General features: G+C 50.0%; 1 protein-coding gene across 1 annotated transcript in view; it reads left to right on the top strand.

The window, feature by feature from the left end:
• Positions 1-6,891: 6,891 nt before the first annotated feature.
• SORT1 (sortilin 1) overlaps positions 6,892-12,795 on the top strand; it is a 45,321-nt gene continuing 39,417 nt past the window's right edge. The window contains exon 1 of the mRNA XM_054027109.1: positions 6,892-7,079. Within this exon, the coding sequence (XP_053883084.1) occupies positions 6,912-7,079 (168 nt within the window). The 5' untranslated portion in view covers positions 6,892-6,911. The remainder of the gene's footprint in view (positions 7,080-12,795) is intronic.

Genomic DNA, 12,795 nt, shown 5'->3' with positions numbered 1-12,795 from the left:
ATCTCCTAATCCAACACGGCATTGCTGGAAAGTGTGCTACCCAGGTAGCAGAATTTCCTGCCTGAGTTGAAGGGTGTATTGTTAATTGTGACAATGGGATCATTGTGCTCATGATGCCAGTGGTCTGGTGCTGGCAGGTACAGGCTGATTGTAAAACCAAAGCATTTTAAGGCATAGGCAAAGCAGTTCACGGTAAGCTGATTGTCCTTGGGCGTGTGTGCAATGAGGGCACAGTTGTCAGCAAACAGGAGCTGTCCTAATAGTTGTTTGATGCGGGCCCTGAATCACTGTAGATTGAATAGACCCATCCTCCACCCCCATCCAATCTGAACTGGATGTGTACTTCTCCCTCCATCAAAGTCCTGGAATGCGAACAAGAGCATGGCTGAAAAGACAATGGGAGCCATTCTGCACCCTTGTTTGGTGCCATTGGTGACAGGGAAGGCTTCTGATGAGTCACCACACTCCATCACCCTGGCCATTGTGCCACCGTGAAATGAGCAGACGTTAGCAATCACCTTCTCTGTGCAGCCAAATTTAAGAAGGCGTTTCCATAGGCCCTCGTGATTCACCATGTTGAAGGCCTTGGTCAAGTCAGCAAACACTATGTACAGGTCCTTGTTTTGTTCACGGGCCTTCTCTTGTGTTTGCCAGGCTGAAAAAATAATGTCCATGGTGCCACAGCCAGCACCAAAGCCACACTGTGACGGAGTCAAGTAGGTGAGAGACAAGCCTGTTGAGGACAAGCTGAGCAAGGATCAGACAGCAGTGAGATTCTGCGATAGTTGACACAGCTAGATGTGCTTCCCTTCCTCTTGTAGAGATGGACTATGAAAGCATCCTTATACTCCTGTCGCACCATACCCTGTTCCTATAGAACCTTGAAAAGGCTGGTGGGTTTCCTGATTAGGTGAGCACCTCCACTTTTGTACACTTCAGGTTGACGCGACGCTATCAGGGCGTGGTGACTTGCCTGTGGACAGCTGCCTTTAACTTAGCCTAAAGAAAGGTACATGGGCAGCTCCTCCAGGCCAGGACACTGCGGGAGTGAGTCAATGGCATTGTCAGACATAATTCAAGAGACAATCAACGTACTTTGCCCAGCGAGGAAAGAATATTGCCTTTGTCTGTGAGCAACCGGTTACCGTTGGCTGTGAGGACAGCGACTGTACCACTGGATTTTGGGCCATACACAGCACGGAGACCTTCATAGAAAGTCTTCATGTCATGCTTGTCAGCAGCTTCCTGCAGTTCTAGAGCCTTCTGCTCCCACCACTGGTTCTTCATCAGGTTTGCAGGGTTTGGCCTGATGCTACCAGGCCTTCCTTGCTGATTTCTTATCCAAAATGTAGGATTTGTGTGTGGTGTGCATAGTCTCCTCTAGCCGGTCTATTTTATGGTCACTCTCATTGAACCAGTCTTGGTGTTTCTGCCTTACAAAGCCAAGAACCTTGGATGTAACATATCTGAGCTTCTGCCTGGTTGCATCAATGTCTGTGGAGTTCTCTGGGAACTCAGCTAACGCAGTCTCTGGTGTCTGTTCCAACTTTGCTTGTTTCCTGGGGTATTTCATGGCAGCTCATTGATCTTCTTTGGTGGTTTGTGGTGTCTTCTAGGGCACTCTGAGAAGTGTATCAACATGCTTCTCACAAGCTGATGGTCTGACCAGCATTCGGCTCTTCTAACAGCGTGGGTGACGTGCACATCTTTAATGTCTTTAAACCGTACAATTATGTAATCCATCATGTGCCTGTTTTGATCTGGGATGCATCCATATTGTCTTGGCATGTTGGAAGACTGTGTTGGTAATAGGGTGACCAGACGTCCCGATTTTATCGGGACTGTCCCGATATTTCCTTGTTTGTCCCGACGTGCGGTCGGGACACTGGACAAACAAGGAAATGTGCCGGAGCCTGGAGCCCGGAAGTGCTCGCACCCCTCCCCCGCCCCGACTCCACCCTCTCCTCCCCCGATTGGCTCCCTCCCCGAATCCCCGCCTCTTCCCCGGGCTCACCATTCCTCCTCCCTCCACAAGCGCTGGAGGGAGGCCCGGGAGACTCAGAGGAAGCGCGGGGCCGGGGTGAGTAAGAGTCCGGCCTGGCCCCGAGCAGGAACGACTCAGTTGGGTGGTAGGGAGAGGAGGGGGGCGGCCCGTGGGGCCAGGCGGCGGCTGTTCTCCCCCCCTGGGCAGCGGGACTCGGGAGCAGCCGCTGCTGTAGCTCCCACTGCCGCGGGGGGAGGAAGCGGCCATGGCGCTCGGCAGCTGCGGCGCCCCTGAACCTGGGCCTGCTGCGGGGACCCAGCAGCGCACACGCTGGGCCCAGCCCCTGGCCAGTTGCGTCTGGGCTGCTGCCGCAGCTGGTACTATCCCCGGGGCGGAGGCATCGGCAGCCCAGCCCCGTTTGTTCCTCTGCGGGACCCGAGCGGGACTTGGGGGCTGGGGCCTGCTGCCCCCACTCCGGGGTCGCCGCGGGATAGTACCAGCTGGGCAGCAGCCCAGACGCGACTGGCCAGGGGCTGGGCGCAGTGTGCGCGCTGCTGGGTCCCCGCAGCAGGCCCGGGTTCGGGGGCGCCAGAGCCGCAGCCGCCAAGCGCCATGGCCGCTTCCTCCCCCGCGGCAGTGGGAGCTGCAGCAGCGGCTGCTCCCGAGTCCCGCTGCCTGGGGGGGAGAACAGCCGCTGCCTGGCACCGCGGGCCGCCCCCCTCCTCTCCCTACCACCCAACTGAGTTCCTGCCTGCTCGGGACCAGGCCGGACTCTTACTCACCCTGGCCCCGCGCTTCCCCTGAGTCTCCCGGGCCTCCCTCCAGCGCTTGCGGAGGAAGGGTGATTTTTTGTTTGCCCCCCCACCCCACCCCCGCGTCCCGATATTTGACTTGGGTGATCTGGTCACCCTACTTGGTAATGGTGAGATTGAGCTCGGCACACTTGGGCAGAAGTAGTTGGCTGCTGGAGTTTGACCTTCCACTGCTGTGATGGCCTAGCACTCTATTCCCCATGTCAGAACTGGCTCCCACACGAGCATTAAAGTCTCCAAAAAGGCCTGCTCTGTCACCTCAGGAGGATATGAGCTCCATATCTGCCCTAGTCTGTGGAGAATGACCATTGCCGTAAGGCTACCTGTGTGCAGAGTTGTGATTAAGGACTGCCAGCAGCATCCTCTGCCTGTCCCCATCACCACAGCATTTGAATGAGTTTGGCTGAACAACCAACACTATGAATGGGTTTAAGTGAGAGAGGCTTGCGCAGAGCCTTTCCCATGCTCACCCAAGCAGCTGTTGCTGCGCTGGTGCAATAAATGCCACAAGCATGGCAGCTGTCGTGCGTGCAAGATTTGTATTCGGAGTTGTCTTTCTCCTAGGTGAGCTGCCGAGCTGAGCTGAAAAGCCTCATCTACCATAAGCATAGTGATTGGCCAATGACTACTTATACCACACTAGTTGCCCTTATATGCCATCACAAGGTATGTGCTTCATTGACCTGAGTATTATAATCCCTGACGCTTACTAAAATCTACGGATGAAAAGTAAGTCTCAGCTCCATTTTACAGATGGGGAAAATGAGGTACAGAAGTGAAGTGACTTGCCCCAGCTCACAGCCAGTGGCAGAGCCAGGAATAGAATCTAGGTCTTTTGACTCCCGATCCCACTCTGCCTCCGTGCATATTCCTCATGGGCCTTGTTGGCAGACCTATAATCTCAAAGGTCAGTGCCACTGAAACTTGCCCATTAAAAAGAAATGTGGGATTCAGATATCTGGAGGTCAATGCTAGTGTTTCCATGGCTTGGATTAATATGATGCACAGCAGCACGTTGCCTTTATAGCACCATTCTTCTCTGGTTCTCAACTGTTGTACAATTAGTCATGGTACCTGACCAGAAGAATCCTGCTGTTCCAGGAGATGGTGCTGTTCCTTTGACTTTCCTTTTCTAGGAAACAAAATACAATAAACACATCTTCCCTGGGTGAGACTCAAAACAAAGAAATGTCCTTTATATCCTATCCTAATCACCTGTTTACTGGTACCAACTATCATGTAATCCTGCCATGGTATTCTAACTAAATCAAGGCTTTGTGTGCTGATCTCTGATCCCTCAGTTCTAGGGAGAAACACTTGAAGTTGTTGCAAGTCAGCCAACAAGTCAAATACAAGTAGGGCATCTTGGAATAATAGATTTTGCTCTCTTGCCACATCCCACTCAAATGAGTTTCATCTGGGCTCTTTTTGATGCCTTCCTACAGTACTACTCAGGTGATATGCAATGCCTGTTTAGGCAGTTGTAGAAATGTCAGATATTTGTCCTTATATTTTTCAAACATGAAATCCAAATGAATGCATGGAAAAATAGCATCTGTGGAGGGGATGAGACTGATCTAAAATTAATCTCTTTTCTTGCCTGCAGTCCCCCTCTCATTTGCTAAGGAGCATGGAATGAGAACAAAATGAGTCAGAAACTTCTGATTTTTTAATCTATTTGCCTGCTGACTTAATCTGTGGCTTTGGGCAAAGCAAAGTCACTTAACCTGTCTTCTACATATCTGCCAAAGTGAGATAAGCTATCTCGCTTCCGCATAGTTATGAGGCATAGTCACAGTAAAGCTTTCAAGATGGTGAGTGTTATACAGTTGGGTTAGGAACTTTCTCCTTTACAGATATTCAGATTAAGGGAAGGCGCAAACTCCATACCTGCCTTGGGCTGAAGGGGGAGCTTTTATCTCTTTGATTCCAGTGGTGGTTTCTGAATGGTCTTACTTTCCCCATGACCCCTGCCATGGAGTTGGAGCTTAATTTGTTACAAAACTGCTCTTTACCATCAAAAAGCACTTAAAGTTTCACTGTGCGGGGATGGAGCTGCACTCTTCAAACAGCAGCATTGCACTGTGGGAGCTGGGGTTTGGTCTCCTTGCTAGGATTCTGAGACTGCGTATGTGTGTGGCCATGGTCCAACTACCTTGCATAATATTTTAAATGTGGATTTGTAAGGGCATAATTATAGCCCAGAATGAAAAACATTTCAGGATGTTTATGCTAGAAGAGGGCTTATAAAGCATTGAAGAGAAACCAGTTAAACGTGCAGGTCCATTCACTGATGGAGGAGGCAGAGAAGCTGAACATCTTTTCCATCCTACCTACTAAAAGTATCTTTTTACATTGCTTCTATGAAGTGCTATATTGCATCCTCATCTCTTACTCCATCTAATTCAAACTCATTGTTTTACTAATCTCGCACCTCATATCATTTGTGCTCTCATGTCCCCTTTCTCACTAGGTTTGTTTTTCTCCATCTTCTTATTGTACTGATCCTTTTGCCTCCTGTTTTTGGCTTCATGTCTCTGTCACACTACGTGCCTAGGCCTGGATCAGTCGCCAAGCTCCCTCTCTCTCTCTCCCTTTCAGTCTAATTCTCCAGCAATTTCTTCTCAGACGTCCCTAAGATCCCTGCAATGTCTTGTCTTGTTATAGAGGGTGAAGTCCACTGGCGAAGGGCATGTGTCGTAAAGCATCAGGTGAATTTGGGATTCTAGATGATTTATGTTTTCCAACCTTTGCAAGCAGCCATCTGTTTAATCATACTAAATCCTCACCTGTAACTAGAAGCTGCTTTCCACTCATGCCATGGTGTCACTGGGGGTTCGAGCCCATCCTGGGTTGGAATTGGGGGTTACTATTGTTCTTGCCCAATTTACCATGGCTTTGCATTGCTCAGTGGGCCAACTACCCCTAGCACTGCTACCATGAAGCACTCAAAAAGCTTGAGATGTGATTTTTAAACCAAAGACTTTAAAAATACATTTTAAAAAAAAACGGACCTTCTGATTTTTAAGCCTTGAGAGTATGCTCTGGATCCCGCTTTCAACTTTGTCCAAAGGCAGGATGGTTAGAAACTTTTAAAACTACTTGATTGAGTCTCACACATTTACCTGGACTTCCGCTGGAGCTGTAAGAAAAACACGGTCAGGTGAATGATAATAAAGCTAGCCCTGCTGGCAGGCTCCATCTAAGTCTATTATTAATGTAGAATCCTAGAATATCAGGGTTGGAAGGGACGTCATCTAGTCCAACCCACTGCTCAAAGCAGGACTAATCCCCAGAACAGATTTTTACCCCAGTTCCCTCAATGGCCTCCTCAAGGATTGAGCTCACAACCCTAGGTTTAGCAGGCCAATACTTAAACCACTAAACCTGTATGGATTGTGGGGGGGGGGGGGAGCTTGTAACCCAGGATGGCTGGGTTCTGGTCTCAGCTATGGGGCCCGGATCGAGTAGGGTGTAAGGGGTTGTACGCGTGGGGTAGTGGTGGGAGCGCGGAGAGACCATGCTTCCTAAGGGCCCTGCGCCTTTAAATGCTCTGGGGAGCGGGACTTGCAGACACAACATTTCCAGGTTGCAAAATAGTGTCTGTTAAATTCAACCAATTAAAAAAACAACAACCTGCTCTGCGCATCCACTAGCCAATCAGAGAACGGTCGCGGGGTAGATTAGGATTGAGGGGAAATAAGATTAACGGTGTGTCTAGCCAATCACTTTATGCGAGGTCAGCCAATGAGCGAGGCGTTTCTGGAAGAAGGTGGTGCTTGGGATGCATGATTGACAAGGAAGGAACCTAATCAGAAGGTAAAGGGTCTGGTCAGGTTTGGCCCATGTTACTTTGCTAGGGGGACGGTGCGAGTGCTTACTAGGTAGAGATGGACAGCTCATGAAGCCAATTAGAATTGTGAGGCTCGCGCGGCCACACGAACGGGGAAAGAGCTCTCAGGGAGGGCGGGACTGGTTTCCTGGAACGGAGATTGGCGTTTCCTTTAACCAATGAGAATGGCAGATGGGTGCGTGCTGCCCAATGGGGTGGCTATAGGCGGGGCGCGGCGAAGCCGGGGTCCGGGCGCTGGCAGGGGCTAGGTTGGTTAGAGGCGATGGGGCTGCGGGAGGTTGCGTTGTGGGGGATCCTGCTGCTGCTGTCGCCGGGACCCGACTGGCTGGAGGGAGCCCGCGGCGGGCCGCTGCGGAGGCGGCGGGCGGTGGAGCTGGGCTGCGGGGAGCTGCGCGGGTTCGAGCCCATCCTGGGCAACAACACCTACCAGGTGCGGGGCCGGGACCCGGGGCGGACAGACAGACCCCGGTCGCGGGGGTGGGACAGACCGACCGACAGATCCCCTTCCCCCCTGCCGCCGCTGATGGTCTTGCCGTGCCCAGAATTGCCCTATGCCAGCCATGCCTGCCTGGTTTTGGGGGGGGCTCCCAAGCTGTCTTAGTCTTTGCCTCCTAGCAGAGCCCCAAGGACAGCAATTCGCCTTCCCCCTCTTGCAGGGAGGGACGCCTTGTCTTGGGCCCCGGGAGTGCTAAAGCTGGCCCTCCCACCTTGTTTTCTAGCACTAGTTGCCAGTGCCTTCAAGAAATCTCTGCATACAATAGGTATTGGGGCGGGGGGCGGCTGGTCTTTGCCTGCAGTGCACAGCCAGGAGCCGAGGGGATTAAGTTTGTATAGAGCAGGTTCCTGCCACGTGAATGTCAATTATGGCAAATGTCAATGTGACCTTTGGTAAGTCACTTCCTAGGTTGGTGCCTCTGTTTCCCCATCTGCTGAATGGGGATAATGGAACCCATTTTGCCTGGAGTTATTTAGAGAGTTATCTTTAATATCCGAGCACTTGGTTTACCTGCATGTGTCAGCGAAGGGCAGAATCTTAATGGCGCTATTGCAGGCCCACAGAGAACCCTTTAACGTTGTGTTAAACACCTCGGTGTGCCTTCACCTGAACAGCATTGTAACTTCTCCCTGACTTTCAAAGTGAGACTGAAAACTGGTCACTCTGCTGATGCTCCCGTGAGATTGTCAAGCATCTGAGGCGCTGAGTCTTGTTGCACCTTGGTGCATCTTTGGAACACTGCAGCAGGTGTTGAATGATATGTCTCTAAAAAAACCCTCCCCAGTCATCTGTTAGCCACAATTCACTGACTTGGTAGAGTGCAATGGCTCCAAAGATTGCACCTGTATGTGTACTGCAGGAACCTGTGCTCCACTGACAATGAGCATAGGGGCATATAATAAAAACTGTAACAGGCCCTTAACTATAGCAGGGCAATTCAGAGCTGCTGTTGCATTAATAATCTGCTGTAGAAAATCCTATTATTTTGTTCCTTCTGTATCTCTTCTGCCTCTCCCTATTCCCTTTATGGCTTTAGCAGATGTTTGTTTCACTCTTGTTGTTTTTCTTTGTGGTTTAATTCTGTACCTGAGATGTATGTACAGTTTTGGGGATCCCCTGAGAGGCAGAACTGTGTCTGGCAGGCTTATCCCCCTTTCCTCTGGGATGGGGTCTTTTAGCTGGGTAGAGTCTGAGTTAACATTTGTGGCAGTGGCTTCTCTTTCTGCATTTTTATATTTTAAACTTTTAAGTAATAGCTGAGATGTTATTCCCACAGAAGATGTGGTGTGCCAGCACTTCACCTGAATGCAGTAGCTTCTTATTACAGTGATTGAAAGAATGAGGTGGAAGATTAAGGAGATGCTGCCAGGTTTGGTAGACCTAAAATCTAATGTCCTGGTTATTTCCCATTTGCAAGGACAGCTTAAACTTCAGTCACCTACCCCCACAAAAGCTAAATGGGTTAGTCTTCTCTCTCCTAGTACAGGCCTCCCCAAAACACTGCCCCCTGCCCAGCCACTTTACCAGTTGCTTACTAGCCAGGGGCTGGTAGAAAAAAGGAGATCTTAACCCCAGAAAGATCTAGAGCTACTGCACTGGAAGCCCCAGCTGCCTTCTGCTTTTGTGTAAATACTCTGTTTTATTGTTACCTCATGCTCCCAACTCCCCCCATCCTGCTTGCTTGTGGCATCCTGCCTGACACCTAGATTGTAACTCTGTGGGGGAGGGAGTGTCGTCGTAGTTACTTATCTGTCCAGCACTTAGCACAATGGAATCCTGGTCTTTGATGGGGGTTCCTGGTTGCTACTATAATATAGCAACTGGGAAGGGTCCTGGGACTCTTCTTATTGTACTATCACACCCATACACACACATGCACCCCTACGCCTGCCTCAAATAGGTGAGCTTCCTGACTGCTTGGAAGGGCAGAGGTTTCCTCTACTCATCCCACAGAGCCCCTGGGCTGCAGCAAGCCGGGGAGGGAGTGTGACTATTATTCCTCTTCTCCCCCAGGAGCAGCTCCAGTGTCTGCCTCTGCTTTTAGCTTTCCAAATTAGCAGGTGCTGGGAGAAAGAGACAGATTCTAAGGCCAGAATTGATGATCCTGGTCAGTTTTGCCTACTGGCCACAGCATTCTCAGTGCTATTGTTAATCTCAACTGCTCTTGTTAATTTCATGCTTTTGCTTGGCAAAGCTATGAGCAGAAGCAGAGGCATTGTCTGCAGACTTGGGAACATAGGCATTGCATTGATTTACATGGAATTCATATTTGGGAAGGTTTTCTTTGCAGTCATAAGTACCAAAACCTTAGATTCTGTAGCAAAGCCTGTCACTCACTAGTAAACTGACTTGCCTTGGGTAATTGGGTTTTAAGCCCATTTCATGCAATCATAGAATATATGGGTTGGAAGGGACTTCAGAAGGTCATCTAGTCCAACCCCCTGCTCAAAGCAGGACCAACCCCAGACAGATTTTTGCCCCAGATCCCTAAGCGGCCCCCTCAAGGATTGAACTCACAACCCCAGGTTTAGCAGGCTGATGCTCAAACCACTGAGCTATCCCTTCCCCCCATGTCTAGCAGCCTCTTCTGTACCTGATGTAGGATAAAAAGTTGGGATTCATTTGCTTACTCTTCCTGACATGTTGGAGGTATTTAGTCCCAGTGTAATGTTACATTGTCTGTGGGTGCTTTATCCTGCCTTTGTGGTGGATGGGCCCTATGGTATAATAGTATTCTGCAGTGTATCTGCTGTCATCCTATTGTGTATGGAGTTGAGACTTAAAAACCTCTGGCTTCCTTCCAGGGATCGCAAAGCCCTTTACTAACACTGAGTTTAGCATCCCAACCTCCCTGTAACACAGGCAGTTTTGTCCCATTTTACAGTTGAGAAATTGAGGCTTAGAGAGGGCTAGTGTCTTGCCCAAAGCCAGTATATGACAGAGCTGAGAACAGAGCCCATATATCCTGATTCCTGTTTTTTTGTCTTAACCCACAATCCCATCCTCTCTCTCCTTCAGCGCATAGCTTCTGTGGGCATGTAAAAAGCACTTAGTGTCTAAAAGAAACAGGCTGTGTCAGAAATCAGTGTTGGTGAATAACATGGTGTCTCAGCACAGAGAAGAATATGAGCATTTGTTTGCTAGGACTGGCAGTGTTTTGTCCTAGACATCTGCGATAGAACAGATCGTGTCTGCTGGAGACAAGAGAGCAAGCCATAGCTCTTACGTTTTTATTATGGGCCTCTGGACTCCTGAAGAGGGAGTGAAATCTGGTATCTTCTTACACAGCTCTCAGCCTGTTTTTGTTTAGTTTGCTCTCCCCAAGCCCTTGAAGCTCCTCTCCTCCCAGAGTCTCTGCTTTATGCTTGAGGGGCCCAACATCTCAGCTATGACTGTGTGTGTGTCTGTGGGGAATATAGTCTGTTCTCCATTCCCCATGGAGGGGAAAGGATCTGTCAATCTTCAGTCCAGGGAGGCCTGGCTGGAGCAACTGAAGTGCTGCTCCCTAGTTGGCCAAATCAGATGACACGAGACACTCCTTCCATCCCCTCCTTGCACAGGCCAGCTAAGGTAACTTCCCAAACCCTCTGCCAATTGCTGCCTGGGTAAACAGCTCTGTCTCACAGCAACGCTTCTTCCTGGGATTCTCGCTATACTGGGATGTCAGTTCCAAAGCTTCCAAGCAGCCGTAGGGGTGAGGAGAGGGCCAGTGGGTTTAATTCTGTTGGTTGCTGGGGTTTCCTTCTCTGATCAGATGCTGAAATGTGTGCCCACACGTGACTGCCTCCTGAAGGGTTTGAAAACTTCCTAGCTCAGGAGTACATCTGCAAATCCAGGGTGAGGGTGAGGCTAGCATCAGCCAGTGTGCTCTCCTGCCTTAGCCGCCAAGTTAATGCATAGCACCTGCCAGCTGGCTTGTGGAATAATAGCAACTCCTCCTCCCTTTGCAGGCATTTCCTCTGGGTTAAACATGCCATATGGGCAGACCTGTTTGGGTCTGAAGTGTTTTGTTGCCGTCTATGTAAGAGGCAGTGTGGCCTAGGGGGCTACGCATGGGACGGCGAGACAGCAGCTCTGGGGTTTCCATTCTAGCTCGGACACTACATTGGTTTATGCCTTGTGTAAGCCAACTGAAAGTGTTGCAAAAAAAAACCCACTGCTTGCAATGCTTCTACCTTACTACACTTCCATGTCTAAACACAACAGTATTTGGGGGCAGTAAGGGAGTGACGCTTGAGCTTCTCTGAAAGCTGTGGCCCGGACATCATAGAAGGGAGCTGTGCTGCATGCTGATGCATCGCAATGGTTTTGTCAGAAACCATGTGGCTGTGGGGACAAGTGAGATGGCCAGTCGCTTCATGCCATTGCTGTCCCTGGAGCAACACTGAGTAAAGCTGCTTAGCCTCTGCGCCTCAGTTTCTCTACTGTAAAATGGGAGGCTACCTCTACCATTAGGGAGGGATATGGAAAAATCATTGATGCTTGACAAGCAATTTGAAAATAGAAAGTGTTAAACAGCTGGGGAATGTTAAACTAGAGGGGAAGTTCTCAGAGCGATTTGTCCTGGATTTGGGACGCTTTCTGCCTGCAATCTCTTACCTACTCGGTGGTATTTTGGGTTGCTCGTTGGCAACCTGGCAAACAGCTTTTCTCTGAAATAAAACAATTCTTTCCCTCTAAACAGGTTGAGGTCCCAGTTCAATGTGAAGAAAAGGGACTTGCTGGCAGCAGAAGTGGGCCCTGCTCCAGCTCTGCTCATGCTTGAGGACATTTCATTTATTTTGTGTTCAGAGCAGCAATCGCCCAAGCGTTTCCCAGCAGAGCCTGAATTTCCAGTTTATAGAGACTGTGTTGACCAGCGGCACAAATGCTGCTCTGACGGTGGGAAAGTGGGAGAACTCTCTGCTGTTCTGCTTGGCCCCTGCTGCACTGTCAGCCTTTTGCACTCTTGTCTGAGTTTGAGCCATGCAGGGCTGGGTGGCGTTTTCTGCCCCACTGCCTCTTGGTTTGGGAATACACGATGCTGTGATGAGAGGCTGGGAAAGTCAAGTTCTGAACTCCTCTGGTTTCCAGTGAGGGATGTTGTTTTGCATGATCAAGGGCTGCAGATGCAACCAGCCACGCTTGCTGTGTAATTAAGCTGAAGAGGTGGCTTTGCTGAGTGCCGGACCTCTTCAATGGCAAGGGACAGGGCACCTGGATAAGGAAAGGCTTAAAATAAAATTCGTAGCATTCCGCCTTCTCCTTATCGACCTCCCAAATGGAATTTAAACAGGTGGTAATGAATACCCAGCAGGGATGTAGTGCTCCCATTCTGACGCTTCCAGAGTGCTTTGTAGAAATTGCGTTGGCTGCTTCTGGGGTGAAGCCCAGCAGCTGCCAAACAGCCACGCTGCTCCACGGTTTGGGAAAGCAATGGAGAACCTTGTATCTAACAATGTAGTGGGTGCTGGGATTGGATGAGAACACTGAGGTTAAAGATTCTACTCTTGAGGAAAAGAACTTGGGGGTCTCTTGTGACCATAGGTAGTCAGGCCCTTGCATTTAGATCTTTCCAGAGAGGAAGGATGGTCCAGTGGTTAGGGCTCTGGCCTAGGACTTGAGAGACCTGGGTCCGATTCCCAGCTCTGCCACAGACTCCCTGTGTGAG

This window comes from Malaclemys terrapin, chromosome 4 (assembly GCF_027887155.1).
Source record: "Malaclemys terrapin pileata isolate rMalTer1 chromosome 4, rMalTer1.hap1, whole genome shotgun sequence".
Taxonomy (NCBI): Eukaryota; Metazoa; Chordata; order Testudines; family Emydidae; genus Malaclemys; species Malaclemys terrapin.
This window is presented reverse-complemented; position numbering and strand designations above follow the sequence as displayed.